The sequence below is a fragment of the Tachypleus tridentatus genome, chromosome 12 (genome assembly GCF_004210375.1).
Source record: "Tachypleus tridentatus isolate NWPU-2018 chromosome 12, ASM421037v1, whole genome shotgun sequence".
NCBI classification, from domain to species: Eukaryota; Metazoa; Arthropoda; class Merostomata; order Xiphosura; family Limulidae; genus Tachypleus; species Tachypleus tridentatus.
Window position 1 is genome coordinate 78,540,139 of NC_134836.1, and position 26,869 is coordinate 78,567,007.

The 26,869-nt window shown below is 33.3% G+C and overlaps 1 protein-coding gene across 5 annotated transcripts in view; it reads right to left on the reverse strand.

The window, feature by feature from the left end:
- Positions 1-10,294: 10,294 nt before the first annotated feature.
- Positions 10,295-26,869, reverse strand: part of LOC143233706 (peroxidase-like) — a 107,870-nt gene continuing 91,295 nt past the window's right edge. For 4 of the 5 annotated variants that reach the window (XM_076470232.1, XM_076470233.1, XM_076470235.1 and 1 more), the window contains 10 exons: positions 24,734-24,901; positions 24,033-24,134; positions 21,191-21,313; positions 19,894-20,135; positions 19,153-19,285; positions 18,804-18,931; positions 18,368-18,570; positions 14,981-15,150; positions 14,159-14,267; positions 10,295-12,056 (listed from right to left, as the gene is read on the reverse strand). In XM_076470232.1, coding sequence (XP_076326347.1) covers positions 11,969-12,056; positions 14,159-14,267; positions 14,981-15,150; positions 18,368-18,570; positions 18,804-18,931; positions 19,153-19,285; positions 19,894-20,135; positions 21,191-21,313; positions 24,033-24,134; positions 24,734-24,901 — 1,466 coding nt within the window. In that variant the 3' untranslated portion in view covers positions 10,295-11,968. The remainder of the gene's footprint in view (positions 12,057-14,158; positions 14,268-14,980; positions 15,151-18,367; positions 18,571-18,803; positions 18,932-19,152; positions 19,286-19,893; positions 20,136-21,190; positions 21,314-24,032; positions 24,135-24,733; positions 24,902-26,869) is intronic. The other variant, XM_076470234.1, reaches the window with a different exon arrangement.

Here is a 26,869-nt window from a genome sequence, read left to right on the forward strand (position 1 = left end):
AACATCTTTCTGAGTGTTTCTCTCTATTTTCATTTGGAGTAGACTCAACAATCTCTTTTGGATTTTCACTCCATGAAGATTTTGGCATCTTCACTCTGTTTCTCTTTCTGTGTGAAACGTTTGCTTCTTTTTGAGAACCCTGATTTCTCTCCACACGTGCATCTCCTTTAATGAATTCTAAGGGATTTAGGGCACACATTCCATAATTCCTTATCTGTCCTTATCAAATGTGAAAGGTTCAACAGGTAAAATTATGAAGATAAGTAACTTAAATACATGAAAACAATTATGCACTCAAAGAAGAATTAGAAAGTTATCATTTTTTTTATTTAGTATTTTTCAACTTTTCATTTCAAAGTACATTGATGATTTCACTACAGTTAGAGTGAGAATAGAGAATATGAGAGATAAAATATAACATTTTACTGAAAACTTGTCGTTTATTAGTTTCTAGATATTATGTAAATAAAATATGAAAACTACAAGATGAATATAGGTATTTTCATTCTTAGTATGAAAATCACCTTTCAACCAAACTTATTTAATAAATGCTCTATAACCTCACAGACAAATCATGGGTGAGAATACTTTTATTTGGAAAATTTGATGTTTGTGTACAAAAGATTTGTAATGTTTAATAAAAGCTTGCTAAGCTTTGGAAAGAGTTCTATTATGTGTAATTTCATGGTTATACAGTGGCTTCTAGGTTAGTTGAATTCCCTGAACCTGTGTATGGATGGTTAACAAGATTATAAAGGTTGCAATCAATAAAGGCATGTAAGCAACAAGTTTACAACCTTTCAGCCACAACGTTAAATCAGTGACCATTCTAATGAAAAAAATGGCCAAGGCAGCTGAAGTCACAACAGTTTCATTCACCTACTTATGTGCTACAGTAGACAGTGTATAGAAAGTTTGTGATTTAAAATGAAGCTTGCCATTCCTCACAGAAGCTTTTTACTGTAATTATTGTAATTTTGAACAATGTTGCATAATTATTGTCATCTGACTGGGCATGAAGGAAGTAGTTTCAGAGGCTGTACAGAATCTAAAACATCATTTTCATAAAAGTGTGGCTTGTCCTTAACAGAGTGAAATGCTAGTAGACAAAGGTACCTAAAACATTAGCCATAAAAATACCTTAGTGGATTGAGAAGTATGTATAAATATACTCCTCAAAAACCAATAAAATATTTAAAGGAACTGAAAATGAAAGAAAGGTACCAGATGTTTTTTGAAGGAAAAGAAGTAATCAAAGGGATTATATTTTTTAAAAAAAGTGCTAAGGGATAAGCTGAAAAAGAAAGATGAATTAGGCTGAGGAACCTGAGAAATAAAGTAGCTAATTCAAAACACTATGGGCCATATAATGTACAGAAGGAATAAGTCCACCATTAACAAAACTTTATTTGGTGAATTAGGCAAACAGCTTCAAAAAAACCCTTGGAAAATATGATAAATATGTAAAAACAGTCTTCTGTTAACTAGATTTGACTTATAAGAATGCCAAAGATTTATGCAGTAATCAACATGTTTAGTTACAGTTATTGTAACAGCAGAAATGGGGGAATAACAAAACAGAGAGAAGAATTTAGAAGCAAACAAAACTAAACACAGACTCCATTAGGAAGTAGTTGTGATACAATGAAGAAAAAGCCAAAAATGTTAAACTACAAGTTTAAACAAATGAATAAAACTGGAGGGCAAGACTGCTGAAAGCAGAATAGAAGAAAAATGTTTTATTTGAAATATTAATTGTATAACTGTATAACAATTGATGGTTAATGTAGGATTATTCAGTATCAATTATAGATTTTACAGTGAGCTGTAGAGTTTGACTGTTGCTTTTCAAAATGAAATATTTATCTTTGGATAAAGTATATGAGAAATGGATGCAGATATTACACACTACTGTATGGAATGTGTTCTTAAACAGTGTAAAACATGAGACAAGTTGAACTTATTAAAGAAATTCTTATATTAAGTGTATTTGATACTAGTTTCTCTAGTCTCTTGGTGTGTTTTTTGTCAACGACTGTTGTTATTGACAGTTGCAAGAAGTTGTTTCTTGTTATAGTTGATAGTGCTTGACTGTTTATTGCTGTGGCTAGTGATGATTCTGTGTCTGATTGTTCCTGTATGTTGTTGTAGAGCCATAAGTGACGGCTGTTTCAGGTATTTGTAAATGTAGCTCTAGTTAGTGTAGTCTCTGGTTATTGCAGACGTATCACTAGCTGTTGTAGGTCTAATCCTGGTGACTGCAACTCTATTCCTGGTGTTTTTTGTAGGTCTAATACTCCAGTTTTGTTTAGAGTGATTACAAGTTTATTACTAGTTTTTGAAGCTATTGTATTTACGACTATTAATCTGTAAATAGCCACTGCTTCACGTGATTTTAAATATATACATGGTATCATTGCTTTATGCTTGGTTTTTGTTGTAGTAATTAATATACCTTTGAGTGATAACAGTTTAGAATCTGTGGTTAATTTGTTGTGTATGAAGTAATATATTGGGTATTGACTTTTGCTCAGATTTTTTATTACTTTTATGTCTGAACTTTTGTTGAAGTTAGTAATACATCTCTAAATTTTCGTTGTTACAAATGGTTGTGTTTGCTTAGTTGTTGTGACTGACTATTGTTGCTATAGTTGGTTTTAATCCTACATTCACTTTCTGTTGTAGACAGTCAGGGCCAGATTATTTATTAGGCACAATAGGCACAGTGCCTAGGGCCCATGAAGATTTGAGAGCCTACAAAAACTATGGGTCCTCGAAAATTTTCCTTAATAGTTAATGTTTGGTTCAACTTATATGGCTGGTAGGGCCTACAAACAGAAGGTTCCTAGGCCCTAGAATTATTTTGATCTGCCACTGCTCAAGTTGCTTCAGTACAACAACAGCCTACTCTTTCTAATCTTGTTGCCTATTTGCCTCATTTGGAACCCAATATGGCACTATTTCTATTTTTTTCTGTCTTTTCCCTTTCCAATCCCAACCTGTCCCTCTTCTCAGGGTGCTTTGTCATTTTCTTGAATGACACACTTCATGTCACCAACAATATTGGTGACTACCCAATGGTACTGGTTCACTGGGAGCTTGATTTGTCTAACCTAAATCGATTCATTCAACTGCCTCGTTTTACCATTTAGTAATTTCTTATCCTGTGGTGAGTGTTTCCTCTGGGCTTGCAGATGACAAAGGTGGATATCAATAAACCAATGTTTATCTACATATAACGATCTCCATACAGTCCCACCTCTATCTGGTTCCTTCATCCTGGGATGGTCTACCAATTCCGTGCCCTATCCTTTGGATTTGCTTCTGTCCCTTATGTTTTCTGTTGGGTGGTCAGAGTTTGTACTTGCCATCTTTGTGCTCTGGAGCTGTGATTCCACCATTACATGGATGAGTGGCTTTTTCTGACTCATTCCAAACTGAAGTCAGCCACCCATAATCATCAGCTACTTCAAGTGGCTACTTGGGTGAACTGTTTAATCAAACTGGAGAAGTTTATCTTCTGTCCATCCCAGTATGTTTTTCATTTACATGTTTTTTACACTCATTTTAGTCAAAACCAACCTTCTTCACTACAACTTCAATCCATAGAATTTTCAGTTTGCCTCACCCTTTCAGCTCTCTCACTTCCTGATTGAGAGGTTCTATCACTTTTAGCAATGTGGTCTTGTACAACATCACTTGTCCCCTCAGTCATGCACATTTTCAATCCCTTCATGATAAATGAAATCTTGTTCAGGATTCCTTGGTAGCTCCCATTATCCTTCCTCATACCCTGATAGATGATCTGCTTTGTAGGTTGAACAAGGTCCATATGTTGGAGGGCATCCCACTTCATCCTCCTTGTCTGTATTTACATCTATTCATGAACATATTCCTTTAAGGCTGGGGTGTATGGGTAAATCCCCATGAGGCTTTGGGTTGTTGGTCTGTAGACAAGACTTTCTTATCCTTACCTGACATATCAAGTTTCTCACAGTCCATCTGACTTTGAATCACTTCCTTTCCCTCACCAGATATTGTCTGGTGAGGATTCATTCTGTCAATTCTAAGGTAATAGCACATATCAGTCACCAAAGGAGTCACCTGGTCATAATCTCTGTGTTTTCAAACATTGGAATGCCTGTATTGGATGCACACTCACAACATTCATTCCATTGTGTGTCACACCCCAGGTGCTTTCAATATAGTAGCAAATTGCTTTTCCCATCCTGGCAATATTGTTTTTAGATCTCTTCATATTGCATGCCTGAATTGCAAAAATCAAGGAAAAACAAAAATGCATCAGGGTTTTTTTAAAAAATAAGGTATTCACCAAGATATTGTTTTTAATGTTTGAAAATCATTTAAACATATTTTCTTCTGAGGAAGTTGCTACAGTTTTTGTTGTTAGGGTCTTATTTTGTTATTCAGATGAGTTGTTGTTGCCAAATAAGTTGCACTGCATGCCATATTTTAAACATACATGTCCCACAATCATACTGTCACTGAACAAGTTCAACTGTATATCATATTTTTGTTATACAAATTCCACTGTATGTTATGTTTTAAGCACAGAGACACAACTGTATGTTGCACTGTAGCCATACAAATTCTACTGTATATCATATTGTAATTAATTATTCAAGTCCCACTGTTTCTCATTTCTAGATCTAATTTTATTTTCATTATATGTTTCAGATAAACATGTGTGAAATAAAGTGTACTTGCACAACACTTAGAAGATATTTTGGTCAAACTCAAATTTTCATGTGTAATGACCCAAAACTCTTCTTTCTCCAGTCATTACTCTATCACTAAAAAAAGAGAGTTTAAGATGTAACCATTGGACAGAAGAATAATTTCATAAATTTGTCACACACTCAGTTTTGTTACCCTAAAATTTTGATTACAGTTAAATTATCAAAAATTTGTCAAAAGCCTTAAGGTGGTTGTGGGTTATACAAGCACTTTCCCCAGTTCCCAAATCTAGCATTGAATGTACCAGTTAAATATAATTGCACTGAATTTCAACAAACTAACGTGAAGCTTGTGTAAGTTTGAAATTATTTGTTAAAGAAAATAGATAACTACAGCCACAGTCTATTATTTATTGTTTTACAAAATTTGTAGTGTATAATATTTTTTAGCTAATCATGAAACATATTGTAGTTGTTTTTATTTTTCTTCTCACAAAAATGTGTCATATGTTAATATCGTTGTATATTTAGTATTATAACTATACTGTAATATTACAACAATAATGAAACAGTTATAACTATTTATACTTTGTTAAACACACGTTATGAGAATTTCGAGATATAGAACATTACAAGTAGTTTTGTAATTTGACATGTATTCTAATGTCAGACAGTTGTGTATGTTAACTTTGACATTTTATCATTGGTTGAAATAAAAAAAACTATATATATGTAACATCTGGAGGGTAAAGGTCGTTTTTGTTAAACTTTCTACCATTAATTACTAAACAGACTTTTTGTATTTTATGAAATATTCATAGGAGGATTAATATCATGTTTGCTGAATCAGTTTGTTTGGTTCTATTTATTATATTTATAATAGGAATAGTCTTTTTACAATAGTTTTACTTCATGTGCCCAAAAGTTTTGCCTTAGTGCAGTAAATACACATGGGATCAGTTACATTGACTCACCTGATAGAGAAGGAATTAGTAACAGCTATCAACCTCTGCACAACTGAATATCAAATTTGGCTGTGTTATCTAGTGCAGACCAAACAGTCTAGGAGAACTAAGTTGTGATGCAAATCCTATGATTATTAAATACTGTCACAGTGTTCTTCCGAGGTTCCATAGTTTATTGAACCAGAATCAGTGAGAAATCTTTAATAAAAAGTTTTTTTATCAAAAATTTGAATTTTTTTAAACAACATACTTTTTTATTTACTAAAAGCTTGACAAATGTATTCTCATAGTAAATTTAAATTATAGTAAGTATTATGTATTGAAATGGACATCAGCTTACTGGGCCCACCCTGTGCACATAAGTATCAGAACTCACAAAAATAATTCAACAATTAAACTTAGTGTTTCTAATTATCACTGCTTTCGATTATCCCAACTTTCAAAGTTTCATATTGTAATAAATGAGCAGTTGAATTTAATTAATTAATTATTTTCACTTGTGGGTTCATAGAATTGTTATTGTAGTTTTCTTTTGTTGACCTTTTGCCCTGTGGTTGCTTTAACCCAGTCCAGGAATAGAAAGAGGGAGCTAACTGGCCCATCAGTGTTTGGGAATGATAATAAAATATATAAATAATCAGTGTTAAAATTAAAAATAAGTAAAGTTGTATTAGCTCATGTTTAATCGAGTTGGCATCATAACATTATTGTGTATGAAACTGATTATATGTTTAGTGTGTAAATAAGTGTCACAAGTCACATAAATAATCAACCAATTAAAATTAGTGTTTTCAATTATTACTGATTTTGATTATTTCAGCAATCTAAGTCTCATATGATAGTAATTGATTAGTTGAATGTAATTAATTGGTAAGACTGACAATTAATTGTAAAAGTGCACCAAATGCCAGCTTTACCTGGTGTTGGGCAGAAGGTCTCATCTGCACTGGGTGTGGTATGTGTTTTACTCTTGGGTTCTTACAATTTGCCATTTTGATATCTTCTCACACCACCCACACTCATGCATTCTAAAGAGATAAGAAAAAGTGTTTACTTATAAAAAAGAAAGTGATCCTAAGAAAGACATTATAGAAGTGATTGAAATCTTCCCTATTATAAATGCTTTGAAGTTGAAACAAAACGAAAATATTGTTGATTAGTGTGTGTATTATATAATTATATTTACCACCACCTGAACACTAAAAATTTTTATTTCCATGTGTATCAGAACTTTATTTTATGTATTTTTGTCTTTAAAATGTGACTTGGATTGCAGATTTCTGGCTTAACTGTGGGACAATATCATAGGTTTCTGGCTTAATAGTGGGACACTCAGGTTGTAGTTTTCTGGCTTAACAGTAGGACTCACGTTGTAGGTTTTTTTGGCTTAACAGTAGGTCTCAGGTTGTAGTTGTCTAGAGTAAAATGATAATAATATAAACAACATCTGAAAGTTTAATATAAGGCAAACAAGCGTAAAAAAAATCTCTACCCTGGAAAATCTTCCAAAAATTATCAACCAACCATTTTTGATTAATCTGTCAAACATAAGCAAATGTCTTTCGTCATTGGTATTCATGCAGTTTTTATCTGAAGACACTGCAAACAGCTCATGGCAAGGTAATGAAAAAGGACCTGCTTTCCCAGTATACATTGAAAGTTGTATACACGTGTGTGGATATATGTGTACACACAATACCTGGATAGGTTTTATCCCAGTTTTGAGACCATTTTAACGCACTGCAAGTTAGTTTTCTGTCTTATATTTCAAGTCATATTAAAAGCTGTTAATATTTCAGAAATACTAATTTTGTTATCTATTTCTCTGCTGAGTTTCTGTTTTGCCCAGATACACCTGAAAGGACATATTTTATATCTTAATAAACTGAAGACTGGGTGTTTTAATGACACTGTATTTCAACATTGTCATTCAGTAAATTGAAGACTGAGTCACGTGTTTGACGAATGACTGTGTTCCAATTTAGATTTAACTGCATTAGTGAACTTGTATAATACTGAAAGTTCCTGACGAAGTTGTAATAGTGAAATATCGAAGTAATGAAGTTACGTTCTGGAGATATATGGCGTGATTGTATTTACGTTTATAGAAATGTCACATAATAAACTCTCAGTTTGATTTACACAAAGTTAAGAATGATATATTTCACGTTTTGGTAGGCTCTAAACAATAATATGCAATTACAAAATTGTTATACAACGAAATGTTACGTAATATATACGTTATGTAAGCAAAGCATAAATTTAACATTGTTGGAGCTTAAAAGTTTATTTTCCTGAATTATGCTTATGAAGTGTCTGCCATGTTTACTGTATAATAATTGTTGTTTTTACAATTTAACACATAATAAAAAATCGAGATAAAATGGCAACAATTGTATATTTAAGCAAAATAAACAATAAGTATATGCATAAGATAAAGGAATATTTCCGTGCATAAAAGGGTAATTTTACCATGAGATGACATGGCTTATCACATGATGACTAAATTAAAAAAATAATTATTCATTGGTGTTTAGTGTGTTCATGTAAATTTATTTCTACACGTGTACTTTTCGAAAGCCGTTGACTATAGAAAGAAGCCTTATTGGGTTACGTTCTTTGTTATACATGCATGGTCATACACGGTTGATTCTGTTAACAGAATTTCTTACAAAGCTTCTAGAAGGATATCGGCATTAACCGCCCCTAATTTTGAAGTGACAGGCTCGAGGGAAGACAGATAGTTGTTGTTTTGAAGTAATTACAAAGTTACACAATGGGCTATCCATACTCTACCCACTACGGGTATCGAAACCCGGTTTTTAGCGTTGTAAATCCATTGACATACCGCCGTGCCACTGACGGGCGACAAAGAGTTAATACAACCCACTGCCAACTCGTGAGCTATTCTTTTACTATGAATAATGGAATTAATCGAGACATTATAACGCCCTCAAAGCTGAAAAGGCGAGCATATTCCACAACTGGTTTCAATCCTACATACTGCAAGTCGAATGCCCCAACCACCAGACCTTGGCGCGCTTGAGAGCGTTAATAAAAACAAAGAAAAAGAAAGGTGCTTTAAGAATGATTCTTCCATCTTATGAGTAATTCCACATGTTTAGAAGAAATTCTCGGTTTGTCTGTTTTGAATTTCGCGCAAAGCTATACGAGGGTTATCTGCACTATCCGTCCTTAATTTTGCAGTGTAAAACAAGAGGGAAGGCAACTAGTCATCACCATTGACTGCTAACTCTTGGGTTACTCTATTACCAACGAATAATGGGATTGACCCTCACATTATAACGCCCCCACAGCTGAAAGGGCGTGTTTGGTGGGACAGGGATTCGAACCCACGACCCTCAGATTAGGAGTCGAGTGCCTTAACCACTTGGCCAAGAAACTCTCGATGAGTGATTAAATAAAATTACCTTCACAATTTATTAAAACCACAAAATTTCACACATTAAAAATTTCCTTCGTGCTCGGCCCGGCATGGCCAAGCGTGTTGAGGCGTGCGACTCGTAATCTGAGGGTCGCGGGTTCGAATCCTCGTCACACCATACGTGCTCGCCCTTTGAACCGTGGATATGTTATAATCTTCGGTCAATCCCACTATTGGTTGGTAAAAGAGTAGCCCAAGAGTTAGCGGTGGGTGGAGATGAGTAGCTGCCTTCCCTCTAGTCTTACACTGCTAAATTAGGGACGGCTAGCACAGATAGCCCTCGAATAGCTTTGTACGAAATTCAAAAACAAACAAACAATCCTTCGTGCTCAGTATTTCATACTGAAGATAATTAACGTTTCTCTCAGTAACGTATATCATACATGAAACACTCTTTAATATGCTCTTGTAATATTAAATGTTTGAAAGCTTATAGGATCATAAGTACTTGTAAATAAAATACACAAAGTTCACATTTCATATTAATTTTTGCCAGTTCTAACTTTATACGTTATATATGTATCATTTACTTCGTAAAAAACTTACATATTAAAGTATCAATTGTGATACCTTGACAAAAAACTAGGTAAGTAATTGTTTCTTTTTTTTTGGAATTTTGCATAAAGCTACAAGAGGGTTATCTGCGCTAGCCGTCCCTAATTTAGCAGTGTAAAACAAAAGGAAGGCAGCTAGTCATCACCAACATTGGTGGGATTGACCGAACATTATAACACCCCCACGGCTGAGAGGACGAACATGTTTGATGTAACAGGGATTCGAACGCGCGACGCTTGGATTACGAGTCGAGTGCCTTAACCACCTGGTCATGCCGAGCCGACCGATATGGTAATATGAATATGATGGAGAGGGGAAATTGAAGTACTGAATAGATGTTTTCACTTACAAGGGTTTGTTTCACCTTGTTACATATCTTACAACGTATGAATTTTATCTGTAGATACTTTTAAGGTCATTGACTAAAGGGTAGAAGATTTCTTAGTGCCCAACTGTGATTTATGTTCTCAGTCAATATTAAAATTCGTTTGGCAAAATATAAATTAAAACAAACGCACTAAAATAAAAACTAATAATAGGATGTAATAATAAAAACAAACGACCAAGATAAAAGCGCACAAAGTGGTCACTCAAAGTAACCTCTATATGACACCAAAAATATCCACAGATAGAATGAAATTCATGCAAGACGTAACAAAAAAATAAAGCCATGTATTTTAAACCATTAAATAATTTCCCCTCTCAAAAAAAATCTTACATTCACAGTACTATACTGTTTTGTCTCACCATGTTTATATAAGTTCCTTGACCTTTGACCCTATATTTCAACCCCTACTCAATTTGTATTGCTTAGATATTTTAATGTATTGCAAAGTACTGTGTAAAAAATAATTATCGGTTAAAAAGTAGTTGGGACACTAGACACTGGATTTGACATTAAAGTAATGATACGGAAAATTAGTTTTTCTGTTGGTGTTTTTGTATTTTTTACTGTTTCAGTTGGAGATAAGAGTGGTTAAACATGCTAAATGATTTTTATAAACACATTACATAAAAAAATTATACACAACTATTTTGTTTCTATGTGCCCCCTATGACACGAAATTAGTGTAATAAAATACAGTTTTTTATTTTTATTACCATGAGATATTAACCATGATAATGACTTTCAGTCACTAATCTTGACTTTTTTTCATTTTTCTTTTAAACCAATTCCGTAAAGGAAAGTATATATGTTTATATTACAGGAATTAGTAGTTAAATATAACAAATACAACGGATGAACCATTTCTGAAAATATATTAGCTGGAAGCCATTTTAAAAGGAAATTTTTTTTTACTTCAAAAACTCAAACCATTTGTTAAGTATCACTTATCTACTATTTCAACTGATTTAAGAAATACATATTTACTGATGCAAACATCTTAAAAAGATTCAAGTAACGCATATATTTAATATAGTTCACTTTATTAATTATTAGTTTTGGCAACCTATAACTTTTTTGTAAACAAAGTAATATTAACATATAAACACATACTGCGAAATTTGATCTGAAGATGATAAACACTGAAAATTTAGGGTTAAAATAAGTGCCTTATCTCAGTTAGTGGTGAGTTAGGCGAAGATACTTTTCAGTTTTAAGCGATATAAAAATTAAAGACAACAATATTCGTGGCATTAAACAAAAGTTACACCACTTTACGTGTTTAAAACTCTAATATAAAGTTTTTACACACTTTTCTATCCATTTTTTCAAAAACTAAAATAAGTTTGTTCTTATTTCAAAATTTTACGATAACCTTTGCATATTTTATAAATTCACAACTTTTCAAGAAACGACTTCAAAAATTACAAAAATAAATTATTCCTTCCAAATAAGCCATAAAAAGTATTTCATGTGCTTAAATAATCTATACATGATATTGACTGAATTTAGTTTTTTTTTCAAATTAAATATTTCGTGCTTACTAACGGTACAAAATAGTCTGATTTTTCAGTTTAAACAGTGATTTTTCTTAAATATAAAATCAAATTTATATTTCAATGGGGAATAAAACAAAGTTAATTATCAAAAGGAAATTTAAGTGCCAAAATATCTTAAGTTTCTGTCTATATGAAAAAATGTAGAAATTGGTTCCATATAATAATTATAAATTAGTTATTTATCGAGTTTCGAAGTAACACAATATATATATTTTTGTTAAATGTAGGATTCAACGTTTTTTCTCTTGAATGTTCTTGATTTTATCATAGTGGATTTTTTTAAACTTACAAATTATCCCAGTATACCGAAGTGAGCAGTTTTATATTTAAATTAAAAGTTGGTATTTTGGTCTAAAATAAGCCTACTTCTTCCCAAAGTGATTAATGTCAGCCCACTTGGAAAGATCAAGATGGGGAATGTCGTTACTCAGACAGTTCACACGTGGATTCCTGAAACCAATAAGCAAAACAAAAATTTAATAAGAAACATATTTTCCAATAATTTTACACCAGTAAAACGATTTAAATGATAAATACGAAAACGCCACACATGTATACTTTTTAGAAAGTAAATACTACTAAAATTACCGTGCAGTTAATACAATTTTTAATTAGTTGACATACATATGTAATGAATTAACTTGTTATAACCAAAAATAAGCCGAAACAAACATATATTATAAAATAAAAGAAGCTGCACTAATTGAAAGGATCCCAGGGTACAAGCTATAATGTAGGATATAGAATATATCTAGGTTTTGGAGGTGACTGAGGATGTAGGACCCAATTGCGGTGGGGACACACCGTGAATCAGTCTTAACCTCCATTCGCCAGTCTCACATAAAGGAATAAAAATAAAGTAAAATAATAGCAATATAAATAAAAATAATAGATATAGAAATTAGGAGAGCGAGATGTGGGTGTTCAAGCCCACAACGTTCCACATCTATATCACTCTTCTCTGCCTACAGACACTTGTGGGAAGGTGACTGTCCTCCAAAGTAAAGAAGAAGAAAAATTAATGGAAACATAAAAAATAAGAAGGAAAATGAGGTACTACCATTTGAGAGTAAGTAAGTTAAATAAATTTACCTCTTGAAGTTAACAGTCAGTATTAATTTTCTCTAAAAATGTAATGAATTCATATGTAAACAATTAAAACGTAATAAGCAAAGCATAATATGCATTTAGGCCAAAATGCGGGACAAATGTTGACACCAATAGAAAACCCAAGCGCGACATCTGATTGTCACTAGTGAACTAAAGATACGAAAAACAAACAAACAAAAAGTTATCTTATGTATATATATGTGTGTGTGTGTGTGTGTGTATAGATAATATAGTTCAATAAACCTAGTTTGTACAGCAGAGAGGGACTTGTGTAACTTTGTGATTCAGAAAAAGCAAATATAAAGAAAAAATATTCAAATATCAAAACTGAAACTTAATGAGATTCTTCCCAGTTTCTTTCAGACATTCAGAGACTAACAGCTAAATGAAGCTCCAACCAGAAATTCGATATAATTTCATTATATTCAGTTGACTAAATCACTAACTTCACAATAGCAAAACTGACCCAGTTTCGGTTGTCGCCATTTTAGTATGGGGTTGTTTAGCAACGTGCAAAGGACACTAAAAGGATGGTGACTTATTGATTAAACAAAAATGACACTTTTCAGGCATCATAAGGTAATATTATTTTTCGAGATGGTTAAGTTTTGAGGGAGACTATGGGGACTACGAGTTGTCGCTATTACATGTACGATAAAAAACGATAAGAGGCAAACAGATCCTTTTTTCCGTATTTTCAATCTGTGTTATAAATAGTTTAAAAACTAAACAGTGAATTATTGCGAGTTTACACTTAACAGTATATAAAAAGTTATGTTTTTACTGTAAAAATCTACAGATCCACGTGTTCCATTCATTTTAAAGCAGAAATCGTTTCGTTTTTCCTAATAATTCGCAGCAAGAAAGTATGGAATCAGGCGCGTCTTTTAGTAGTCTTTGACAATTTTTAATCACTAAGAAAAATGACATTTTGGGGACGTAAGTGCAGACACTTGAGTCTGTCCAGTCGCTTCTCCTGTGTTTGTCACTGGTATGTAACAGAGGTTATCTGACAAAACAAATACATTCTGATGAAGTTAAAACGCCAGTAGAAACTTTTTGTTTGTTTGTTTGTTTTTGGAAGTAAATTTATTTACATCGCAAATCTCCTCAATACTATAAATTTTGAGATGAAAACACATAAGATAAGTTTTAAACAACTAATCTTACCAAACATTCAGTTATTGCACAGTTACAACAAAGGCAAACTCCAATAAATGATTGAGCTTTTAACGGCAAATATAATCAAAGCTCATTTGCTTTATAATTAAATTTGATCAATAACGGTGACATGCCATGAAATGAAGTGTTTACCTACACAATCTTCTATCACACTAGAGTTAGTGATGAGACATTTCATCCACAAACCTCCAAGCCCTAGGATAATTAAAATTTTAATCATCTAGATCTCTTACATCATTTTGAAACAAAATTTAACTAACCCTTGAGGATGTGCGACCAACATGGCGTCCAGTTGAATCGTGCTCATATCATCAGCATTTTCACACAGAACTCTGCACAGCTGTACCTTTCGGATTTCTTGGAGTTGCTCTAAAGGTAAAACAAAAACAACCAGGGCTGAAAAAAAAAATTATCGCATTTTCTTCCATTCAGAGATCTTGATTTAATTGAAGACCCAGGGATCCAAGATTGGGTCTTGGGATTGTATGTTTCCTACATACTAGTTGGTGCCAATTGAGAGATGAATACACAAGCAGAAAATGAACTACAATTAAGTTCAACATTTCGATTATGATGGCAATAACATTGGTTCAGCGGTTAAACTACTGCGCTTGAATAGAAGTCTGACAGTCACCAACTGTTTTTCACTCCTATTGTTAATAAAAGAGCTAACAGTTGACCAAAGTTCTCTAATATATTTGCCTAAAAGCATATATTTTACTTACTAAAATACAATTTATACGACATAAAATTTATAATTGTTAACCACACAGATGAGTGAATGAAAATCTCTTAGATTCACCAGCACTAAAAATCCTCAATTTATAACCGTTCGTTATATTTAACTGGCTTTTATTTCATGAAAACAGTGAAATGATAAAATATGAACTTCAAGTAATAAAAAAAATATTAAACCCAAACCACGTGGACTAATGAACAAATCGGAAGATAAGTAATTTTAGTAGACATAAAGAAAAATTAAGTAAACAATAAAGTAAACCAATGGAAAGCGGTAAAGTATGTCCAAGTGTGAACCATATAAAGTAAACTAGTTTTGATTGGTTGGAAACAACGAAACTTACCAGGAGTGAAAGACGAAGGCCAATCACCGTTTTCGTACCAGAAACGATCTCCTTGCCTGATGTTAGCGAAATGCTCTGCAATCAAACAGGCAAAAGTTGGGCCTACGACAGCATTCGGTAAATGATACTCGGAGATACCCGCACTCCATAAGTCAATGTCATCGACATGTCTTTAGATAAAAATACGTTAAACAATCAAACTTAACAAAATCTTATAAAGCACTGATGTTTTTACTCACCAACAAGATAAACTTTAATAATAACTACACTTAACAACTAAGGAAGGACATAGCAATCTCTTTTGATGTTATCATTTTTTACCTTCTACCTATGAAACCTGGTAACAGCGCCGCCTAGTTAAACCACAGAAAAGAACACATTTCTTTCATGTAACGTTTTTAAGCAGATTAACTGTACAAATTGAAGGCGAATCTATCAACTCTTTATATACTGAATAACTTTTACGACATTAAGTTTTGCTTGTTTGTTTGTTTTTTAATTTCGAGCAAAGCTAAATGAGGACTATCTGCACTAGCTGTCCCTAAATTAACAGTGTGAGACTAGAGGGAAGTCATTACCAATTCTTGGGGTACTCTTTTACCAATGAATAGTGGGATTGAACATTACATTATAACGCCCACACGACTGAAAGGGTTAGCATCTTTGGTGTGACAGGGACTCGAATTCGCGACCCTCAGGTTACGAGTCGAGCTTCCTAACGATATTAAGTATCATATTTTGCTCTCGTATTCAATATCTGGACTAGTGTTTTTGTAATTATTTCAGTATTAAACGACATACAACTGTACAGTTACTACTACTGTAACTGTTGCTTTTAAGAGTGGATGTCAATACTGATATTTTCAACCCGAAAGACATCTTACGCTCACATAGGTTAAACGGCCACGTCAGGGAACCCTGATATTCATCTATAACTATCATTAATTTATAATTGCTGATTCAAGGGTGAACGACGTGTCAGCGAAACTAGCCACTTATGTCGCTAGTCTTAACTGAAAATGTTTAGCATGTTCAGTGCCATTTCATAGTTCGAACCTCGAACCTTGGTACGTAATCCGGTATGTTAACCATTAGGCTATGCTTGGCTCATAGTGAATAGCAAAATATAGGCTTCGATTTGATGGTCTTCTGTGACTATCATAAAAAGAGTGTAAAGGTAAAACGGGGCGAAGTTTGCATCACAGAAGCATTTTAAAAAATAGATATGATTATTCTTACTAATATTAATAATAGTGCGATGGAGAATATTCTTGCGTGCAAAAGGTTTCATATTTTTAAGCCATCATTACATCTTGATAACACACATGATATTTGATCGTGTTTTAACTGAAATGTTTTTATTTTAAACTATTAGTCAACTTTATAATAAAAATCACCTTATTCTTATCTTTTCCTGTTTCTTCGACAACCTTACAATCATTCTTTTTTATCAAGTGACATTACGTTTAACTAGATGAAACATATCGACAGCACTAATTCGGACAGAAGTTTCTCTAGTAGTGATTATGATATTGGGCTGCTAGATATGTTAATGTTACTTTATTTTGATAATGTATTATTCCGCTCATACCTAACTATATACAGTACTGTATAAAAGTTTTAGGACAGGAGAATATTTTGTAATCCTTTCCATTTTATGATACTAATTCTTCCATACCATTACAGAATGTAAGTTTTTAACAGTATGGTAATACTTCACTGGTACTTGTTGAAAATTGAATGAACCAGGGTGAGAACACTTATCATTCTTTAGAATTCCTGTATAATTGTACCAAGCATATGTTATCATATCATAAGGGTTCCGCTTGAATGAACGTATCCATCAAATTTAGGGTCTGAAATAACTGTCATGGTACCTTCTGCAGTGTCTTAACTATATACAAAAAGATAACTTACAGTACCGGTATATGACAGAAGAAATTAATTTAATAGTTCTCCACAAATAATCCTTGATAAAAATTGTGTTTAATTAACACTATATGTTAAGTTGTGTTGTCATGTCACGGCATAAAAAAACATAGACAATTGTCAGTAGAACAGAGAGCTCACATTTACACTTTTATGTGATGCTGGTTGGACTCTCCAACAAATTGTTGCAGATTTGTAATGTTCCCCAAACACTGTCTAGTACATCTTAGATTGTGACACTGAGGCAGGTAAATTTAAAAATAAGAAAGTAAGAGAGAAAATACCTTAACTCAATGATACTGATGTTAAGTATCTTCGTTTATGAAGCAGTCTGAACATAAGGAAGACTGCTACTGATCTCAAACATTAGATAAACAACCACGTACCAAATGATAGAAAAGTGTCCAGATCTACAGTATCAAGAAGACTTAACCAGAATGGAATATTTGGTCATTTAACAGTTAAAAACCTTTAATTTGATCTCCAAATATTGTCATGAGATTAAAATTTGTTAAAAAGTTCAAAAACTAGACTGTTGATGATTGGAAAAGGATGTTATGGACGGATAAGTCCAAGTTTGGAGTATATGATTCAAAGCGTAGGTTTATGTCCGACAGAAGAAATGTGAAATATACTTACTTCAACACACAGCACCTACTATGAAGCATGGGGGAGGCAGTGTGATGGTTTGGGTGTGTGTTTCTGCTGAGGCAACAGGAGGTATTTGAAAAAAATAGATAAATGGACCAGCGCAAGTACTATTAGATACTGATCCATCATGGAATACTCAATGGTTTGCGTACAATTGGTAAATGATTCTACTATGAAGAAGATAATGACCCTAAACACTCACTCAACCCATGTAGAAGACAAAGAGAGAAGCTGCTGGAGTCATTCAAATGATACAAAGGCTCCAATAGAGCTCCGATATCAACCCAATTGAGCAGATGTGGGATTTGATACTGACAAATTAAAAAGTTACTTCCAATGAAATTTTATGGAAGTGTATTAGAGACACTTAGAGTGCAATTCCAAAGAGCACTTTGATTAAATATATTGCAACAATGCTTGAAAGACTGCCAGCAGTTATTAAAGCAAAAGGGCGACACACAAAAATTAACTGTTTGCTGAACTCAACATAAATGAAAACATAAATAAAAATACGGTTCTACCACTTGTGGGTAAGTACGTTAAATAAACTTACCTCCTGAAGTTAGCATTCCAGCTCCCATTACAGTGGTTAGGAAGTAATTAGCAGCTCAGTAGACGAATTGTACTAATATGAAGGGTAATTAGTTAATTAGTGTTACTATGGTTACAAATATGCAACAGCTTGCTTCGCTAAATTTACGCTTACGAAGCCTTCCAATTAGGCTTAACAAAGGTATCAAGACTTTGATGTATTTTCTTTCTTACTTTATGTGTCCTGCAAGCTCGAAAACATTATTTTTCACTTACTTGTACAGCTGAGAATATTTCTGTACTGTAGTGTTTGGCATGATCCCGATTAGCTCATAAAAGTCACGTGCTTTTGGAAGTCCACAGTACTCTCTGTAATAGTTATAACCAGGGTTACCGTGTTCCCGTGAACGCTGTATGTTAAGAGCTGCGAGATCCATACCAAACCTCTCGCCAGGTTTCTCGAACAGGTGATTAGTTACCTAGTAATAGTTGTAATATAATGAAAAATATAAAATAAAAATAGAATATATGTTAGATTTAATATACAATGATATTATGAATATTAATTCGAAAACTATTATAAGGTACAAATATTTATTTTTATTTCATTATTCATTATCAGTAAAAAGTACAATTATAGTCGTCATTACAGGCTATCAAAAAGACCAAAATTCATCAACTTATTGGTTGAACACTGAAATACTTAACCTACTTCAGTGGTCACTTCAGGATCCATCCTGTTTGACTGTTGGTTTACCAGTCCCATCAAAAACGTGTCTATGATACCAGGCTTATAGAGGTCGTACGGTTTCCGCAATTGCAGGGACAAGCGAATGGACTCTGTTGAAAACAACGACAGCTGTTTTAATTACAGACGTATGTCGCTATTTCCTTCCGTGTATAGATGACTGTCTATTACCGATATCTCTTTAAGAAAACCTAAGCCTAAATCATTTTCTATAAAATTGAAATAGATCTGTATACCTGGCTTAATTAGGAACTTATAAAGAAGCAGAGTTCATGAGGAAAGTATATAATACATAAGACAATGAGAAACGTACCAAGTTTGTCATGGAACTTGTTATATCTCTCAGTCACGTCGGGCAGCAGACTATGACCAAATCGGAAGGCAGATGTTTGAAACGCTGATCGAATACCAGCGTTGATTTTGGGGTTGTATCCATTGTAATAACCCTGAAAACAAATTGTTAATTACAAGGATTATTTTATCACAAAATTGTATCTAGCGAAATAAATCAGATCCATAGTATCTTAAAAATACATTTTTGTTTTAAATATTGGTAACTTCATCATACAGAAAAATGTATTTTCTAGTTTCGAAAGAACTCTTCATTTTGTTCATTTGTTGTTAAGCGGAAAGCTACATAATGGACTTTCTGTGGTATGCCCAACGTGGGTATCAAAACCTAAAGTTTAGAGTTATAAGCCTTCGGTCATGCTATTGAACCATGTGTGTGTGTGAGAGAGAGAGGGAGTGAGTGATTAGAACTTTGGAAAACGTCAAAAGAACGATCCTGGTAGATGTATATATGAAAAGCTATTAAAATATATCCCACACTGTTGGTGTTAACCATTAAAAATCAATAGGACACTATTATTATTAAAATAAAACGTAACTTATATTTATTTAAGTATCTTCCCTCTTGTACAATATTCTTACTGTCATTCATTTAAGCACAATTCACTCTAATCCTAGGACATATTATAGCGGTCCCCAATGCTTGTGGACACGTAAAACATTTTAAAATTATTAAGTAATTTATTATAATATAAGAACACACATGAGAAAGAAGTTCTAGGCCGTATTTCCTCATCATCTGAGTTCCGAGGATCGTAGGAACAAACTCCTTGTAAGTGATGTGTTGCAGCTCGGCGATGACAATATGGCGCGTTTCTTGGTAGATTGTTTCGTCATCCCAGTGTGGATTAATCTGTCCTAGAGCTTCAGCTATTCTGTTATGTTCTCTCATCCATATTGTGTGCATTACAGCCAACACCAACTGTTCGTTTACTCGTTCATCGCCTGAGCGAAAGATCACAGGGGGAAACAAAATCAATAACATAATTTAATTAACTTGATGAAAATGATTACTTAAAATAGGCACTCTTTTGAAAACAAGTGAATTAATTTTTCATAAAATGATTTTAATAATTCAAAATCAGTTGTATCATCTTCAGCTTATTGTTATTTTACAGGAGTAGTAGTAGCAAAGCCAATAACCAGAAATTTATGCCTGGATTGATATTCAAGTAACATCTCGTTGAAACACACAGAAAAAGTGTATTTTTTACACCAATTTTACACGTCAATAAGGTCAAGGTAAACAAAATGGTGGATCTTTAGATTCTGTGCAGAGAGGGCGTTCAAATGATAATGATATGGAATAAAAGAGTTTTATAAAAACACTGGATTATAACAAAAAATTCGCATCGAATTTCACAAGTTACGTTATTAAAACAAATACAAAGTGAAACACAATAATAAAGCAGTCGTTTAAAGTAACCTTTCTGACCCCTAATGTAGCTCAGATAAATCGAACGTCATTCATTATATAAAATGCAAAAAAAAAAAAAACTACCAACAAAACAATATACAGTTTTATAGACTATTGCCTTATTATACTCGCACAGATTCCTTGATATTTGACATTCGTATTCTTCAACTTGTATTACTTAAAAACTTTGATGTGTCAAAGAATTGTATGAAGATGTTTGCTTTTTACTGATTAGTTCCAAAATTCAAAAGTTTGAACTTGACATTATGACAAATGATAAGGAAACAATAGCACTCTTTTTTCCAGTAATAGGTTATATACTTTTTTCAGAAAAAAAACTTTAAAAAGTCAAAATATTAAAATAGAAACATAATCTTCACGGAATTATAGTAAGAAAGATCAAACATACTAAAAGCCCATCATTCTGTTTTTCTTGACTCCATTGACTCCGAAACTGATTTTAAAAATCGTTTTTTTATGCCTTTCAGTAAGACATTACTTGAAGATTAACTACGACAGAGGTTTTGGTCACCGATCTTATCAGCCTTCTTTTCAGCAAATATAAAATCAAAAGGCCACCTACCGGCATCAAAACAATAAATATTTCTTGGCCTAGCAGTACAGCCTACATCCGGATCAATTGTCTTCATAGGTAGGATATCTTTTAGGCCTAGCTCTCGGTAAAGTGGAGAAGATTTCAAAAAGCCTGTAAGTATACAGCTCCAATTTTGTCATGTGATTATTTTTATTGATTTCATTATTAAAAATATACTTCTAATCAATCCTCGATTAATTAGTTCTGGACAAACATCCAGTGACCATAGAAAGAATGACTTAAAATTATTTGAAAATATTCAAATTGTTTTTGTAAATAAATACTTTAAGTCAACACTGATCTCACTGAGTTAATTACCATTTGATAACTAGTTTTAACGACACCAATAGATTTAAGATACAGAGTGTATTTTTCTTTCTTTTGTTTCCCCAATCTAATACAGTGGCACTGGGCTTAATTTGAGATTAAATCTTCGTACTTCTAAAGCCGAAGAGTAGAAAAAATAAAAGGTTAATGACACATTATATTTTCCTAAGACTTAAGTTAAATTGATAGCATTTGACCACTCATTTAAACAACTATGAAAAAAATAATTAAAAAACAGATTATAATTTACTTATCAAATTATAAAAAGGAAGATCGGTAATCCATATATAGCAAAGAGAAAATTTTATGTTAACGCCGCTTGATGGAACTTTTTTACTACATTCTTTGAGCGCAAATACACATTTAATGTTTTTTAGCGAAAACTGAATACTTAGAATTTTGAAACACAACTTTTATATCTTAACAGTAGAATCTGAAAATTAATTCACTTTAATAATATAACAAATATTAAGTATTTACAGTAGACTTAAATTGTCAAATACTTAATATTTGACACTACGTAATACAACATTTTTAATAGACCATGTTCACTAAAAATGATGGGTTTATAAATATGGTATCTGCTCTAAAAACAAAACAAACATAATCTATACTTTCCATAAAAAAATCATGGAAATTAGTGAAAAAATGGACAATGAAGAACTATTTAAACTCAAGCGAAAATTAATTATGAGCGTAATTAAAATTTTCATATTCATATTAGGCCTCCCATGTAATATTTAACACTACTTTTTTTTTTAATCTAGTTCTTTAGGCAGGGGTGAATTAAGATGGGGAACATTGGGTCTGTAGTCCCAGGCCCATCTGGCTCTTAACCCCTTCCTGTCCTTACACCTTCTCAAAGAGAAGAAGAGCGTATAATAATTTTACATATTTTTCAGACATGATTTTATTCATTTCACAGAGTAACAATTTTGTTTATTTTGTTCACAAGAACTGAGGGTAACAAACTTAATTTAAAATAAGAGAATTATGCGAGTATTCGTAACAATAGTAACCACAAAACATGTGATTCAGCAACTGTATAATTAATAAAGTATTTTTATACATGTTCTGTCAAACATATTAATGCAAAAATAATGCTTTCAGACTCAAACATAAGTACTTATATGTGTTTAATATAGAGGAGAGAAGAGCGGTTAAATACATATAAATGAACATTTTCTTATTATTTTATTATTATTATGAACATGATTTCTTTTAGTTCTGTCTATTAATGCTATCTTCTCTGTTGAGGATTTTTACCTTGAAAGAATCGTTATAGAAATGCGTTGAAAGACATGAGATGAAGATTTTAAATGTCCCCGCAAATGAATAGAAACCTGTTTGTCTCTTCATCACAACAGTCTTTACACTCTACTGCACACATATTTACTGAAATAACACTGTCTATATATTTTTAAAGGCGACATAACAGCTCATAGAATAACTCTCTCTCTCTTTTTTTGTTTCCAAGTGTAAACGTTTAACTCATGTCTCCACCTCTTGGACGATTTGAGATCTAATAACAACCGTGGCTATTAAGGATTTCTTCTTGTTTAGATAGCAGTTAATCTACTTTTTTGCATATAGATGTTTAAACTGTACTTCAATGTTAGTTCCATATTCTTTGATCGATATTTTAAAGCAACAAAACTAGTGCAGTCTAAGGCCAACTGTCTTGATAGGAAGAATATCTTTTAAGCCGAGTTCTCGGTAGAATGAAGCGAATTTCAGATAAATCCACAAATGAACAACTCCCATTTGTTGAAAAAATATTGGATAATGAAACGATAAGAATTAAAGGATAAAAATAAGAACCTTTATATCTGTTAAGATTAGGGTTTTGTTTTTTTTAATTTTCGTTTTTCAAAGTTAATTTATCTGCGGGCTCCTCCCTTCCAGTGGCTCAACGATATACCTGAGGGCTCAAACCGATAAAAATTGAGTTTCGATGGTCGTGGTGAGAACAGTACAAATAGCCCATTGTATAGCTTCGCGCGTAACAACAAACAAACACGATTTTATCCACTGAGGGTTTAATATTTAACTGTTTAATACTGGTGAAACGTTGTGACAAAACAAACAAACATTTTACTCCATAAAACGAAAATAGCCTTGTCTGAAGACTATAAATGGTATTTCCACGCTATTTCCGCCATATTCATTGTTACTACAACAATTTTTATGTCGTCAACGCCTTTTCCATAAATAGTATTCGATTACGACTGAATTTGTTGTGTCCCACATTGCCTGATGAACTCTGTAATGAGCAAAATGCGTCGTTTGCAATAACTGTCATAGATAGTGTGATTGAAATACTATTATTATACACCGTTCTCTAATAAAACTAAGGGACTGAATAAATAATGGAGTGTTAAAATGTGATAGGCATAATAATAATTTCTAATGATAAGTATATTTAATTATAATTATGATTCATTAGTTAGTAAACATATTAACAACATAATTATTTTTGTCATTTGTAATTAACTGGAGTCACCTCCACGAAACTGTCGTAGTCTGTTGGCGTCTTCCAATTGGCTGCCATAGATAAAGTTACCGTCGATGTAAGATGAGATTTGGTTTGTCTGAAACCTAGGGCCTGAAAATAAAATAATAATAATTAGATAACATATTGGCAAAATTTTTACCTCAAATTTTTGGGTCCTATGATCCCAGCCGTGAAAAGGTGCCTTTTCGTGTTAAATTTAATGTCAAGTTCAAGTTAAATGCATTTCCATTCTAGTTTAACCCTTTTTTAAATTTAAATTTCTACTTATCGACTTAAAGTGCTATTTTCAATTGTTACATGACTTTATATATCAACCCGGACGTTGCAAAATAATTAGATAATCTAGAACTAATAATTAATAAATAAATACTTTAAGTTTTACGCAGTTCTTAATACATTCCATTTCCCAGTAGGTCCAAACCTTAATTTCGCGAGCGGTACTAGAGAGAAAAAAAAAACATTTTATTAGTGTCCCTAGCAGTCTCTCAAGCCCCGGAAATTGTCAAATATTAAACCAAAATACCCGCCAAGTTAGTAAGTTACTGACGTATCGTTTATGTAAGCTGACCTCTGGTTGACCAAGGACCAGGGTGTGAAAGAATAAAGTGAAAAATTATTAGTGGGTTTACATGATGACTGAACGTTTTCCCAATCTAATACACGCGTGTTAATTACGTGTAGTGACTTACCTAGATTACATCCGGGTCTCAAGCCGGGAAGAGTCCTAGCGAAATCCATGCACTTCCTGTTGAAAAACTTGTAGAAGGGATCATCTTGAGGAATGTCGATGGGCATACAGTTAGGATGGCGGAGGTGGTGTGGATACTTACAACATTCAATGTCCGTACGACTTGCGTCTGCAAATCAAACGAAGGCAAATATAACCTTGTTCCAAAAACGTAAAACTTGTTAATTATGGAAGTCAACTGCCAGTCTGTGGGTCACGGGCTCGAATTGCTCTACCTTTTCGATCGTGCATATTTATAAAGTTATAGTTAATCCTACTACTATTCGTTGATAAAAAAAAAGTTATCCAGAAGTTGGCGTTGGGTGATGTAGACCAGCTGCTTTAATTCTAGTCTATCACTTCTAAATTTGAAACGGTTAGCGCAGAAAGCCCTGGAGTAACTTTATGGGAAATTCAAAATATAATAACGTTCATTAAGTTAGTAAAAAAGCTAATGATCACACGTTAACCATAATATTAAAATAAGTGGAAAAATGAGTTTGTGGGCAAACAGTCATAGTGAACTGAAAACAATAATTTTAAGATTAATTGAACACACTGTAGTAATGAGTTAGCTTTTAAGTAGGTTAGGCCCGGCATGGCCTAGCGGGTAAGGCGTGCGACTCGTAATCCGAGGGTCGCGGGTTCGCGCCCGCGTCGCGCTAAACATGCTCGCCCTCCCAGCCGTGGGGGTGTATAATGTGACGGTCAATCCCACTATTCGTTGGTAAAAGAGTAGCCAAAGAGTTGGCGGTGGGTGGTGATGACTAGCTGCCTTCCCTCTAGTCTTACACTGCTAAATTAGGGACGGCTAGCACAGATAGCCCTTGAGTAGCTTTGTGCGAAATTCCAAAAAAACAAACAAACAAACAAATTTAAGTAGGTTTTTTTGTTCCATCCCGTAAATGACAACTGAGATAAAACATAACCTTTTGATTTATTTCTGTGTTACAAATAATTAAATAATAACATTAACTTACTATATGGGGGCCCGGCATTCGTAATCTGAGGGTCGCGGGTTCGCATCCCCGTCGCGCCAAACATGCTCGCCCTTTCAGCCGTGGTGGCGTTATAATGTGACGATCAATCCCACTTTTCGTTGGTAAAAGAGTAGCCCAAGAGTTGGCGGTGGGTGGTGATGACTAGCTGCCTTCCCTCTAGTCTTACACTGCTAAATTAGGGACGGCTAGCACAGATAGCCCTCGAGTAGCTTTGTGCGAAATTCCAAAACAAACAAACTTGCTATAAGTTCCACATTAGTGTGAAAAAAACACAACAGAACATGTCTGACGTTATCAGTTTTCTATTAAAATAAAACATATTATTTATGTTGACAAAAATCCATCATAATTTCACCAAGTCTTACTTATTTATCACATTTCGGACGGGTCATGAATTCACTCGCGTTTTGCGCAGAGCGTTAAACGAGTCGAACGCGTTTAATTTTTTTACGGAACGTTATTATTTTTCTGATTTTTGTTTACAATACCCATACTTTTAAAACTGGCTTCTCACAGAAAACGTAGCGAGTTGAGTGAAGATGAGATAATTACTGGACTATTTGATGATAATTTGTCAGATCTTCCAAGTAAAGATGAAGATTTTGATGTGAATGTGTTTGTTGACTCTGGTTACAATGATGTTGTTAGAGCTACAAAGATTTGTAAAGTTGTTGTTTTCTCAACTAATCCTGAACCAGAAACTAACGATGATTCTATAAATGCTCCTGTTAATAATTTGTTTTCCTGCTGTGATAATGATAATTGGTCAGAAATAAATATTCCACTGAACTGTTTGAGGAAAATCCAGAGGTCACTATAATTCCACACGAACTCGAAAGCATTGTTGCCATGAGAAGTCTAATGTTTGGTTTGCTTTGAATTTCGCACAAAGCTACACGAGGGCTATCTGCGCTAGCTGTCCCTAATTTATCAGTGTAAGACTAGGGGGAAGGAAGCTAGTCATCACCACCCACCACCAACTCTTTTACCAACGAGTAGTGGGATTTACCGTCACGTTATAATACCCCCACGGCTGAAAGAGCGAGCATGTTTGGTGCGACGGGAATTCTAATCCGAACCCTCAGATTACCAGTCGA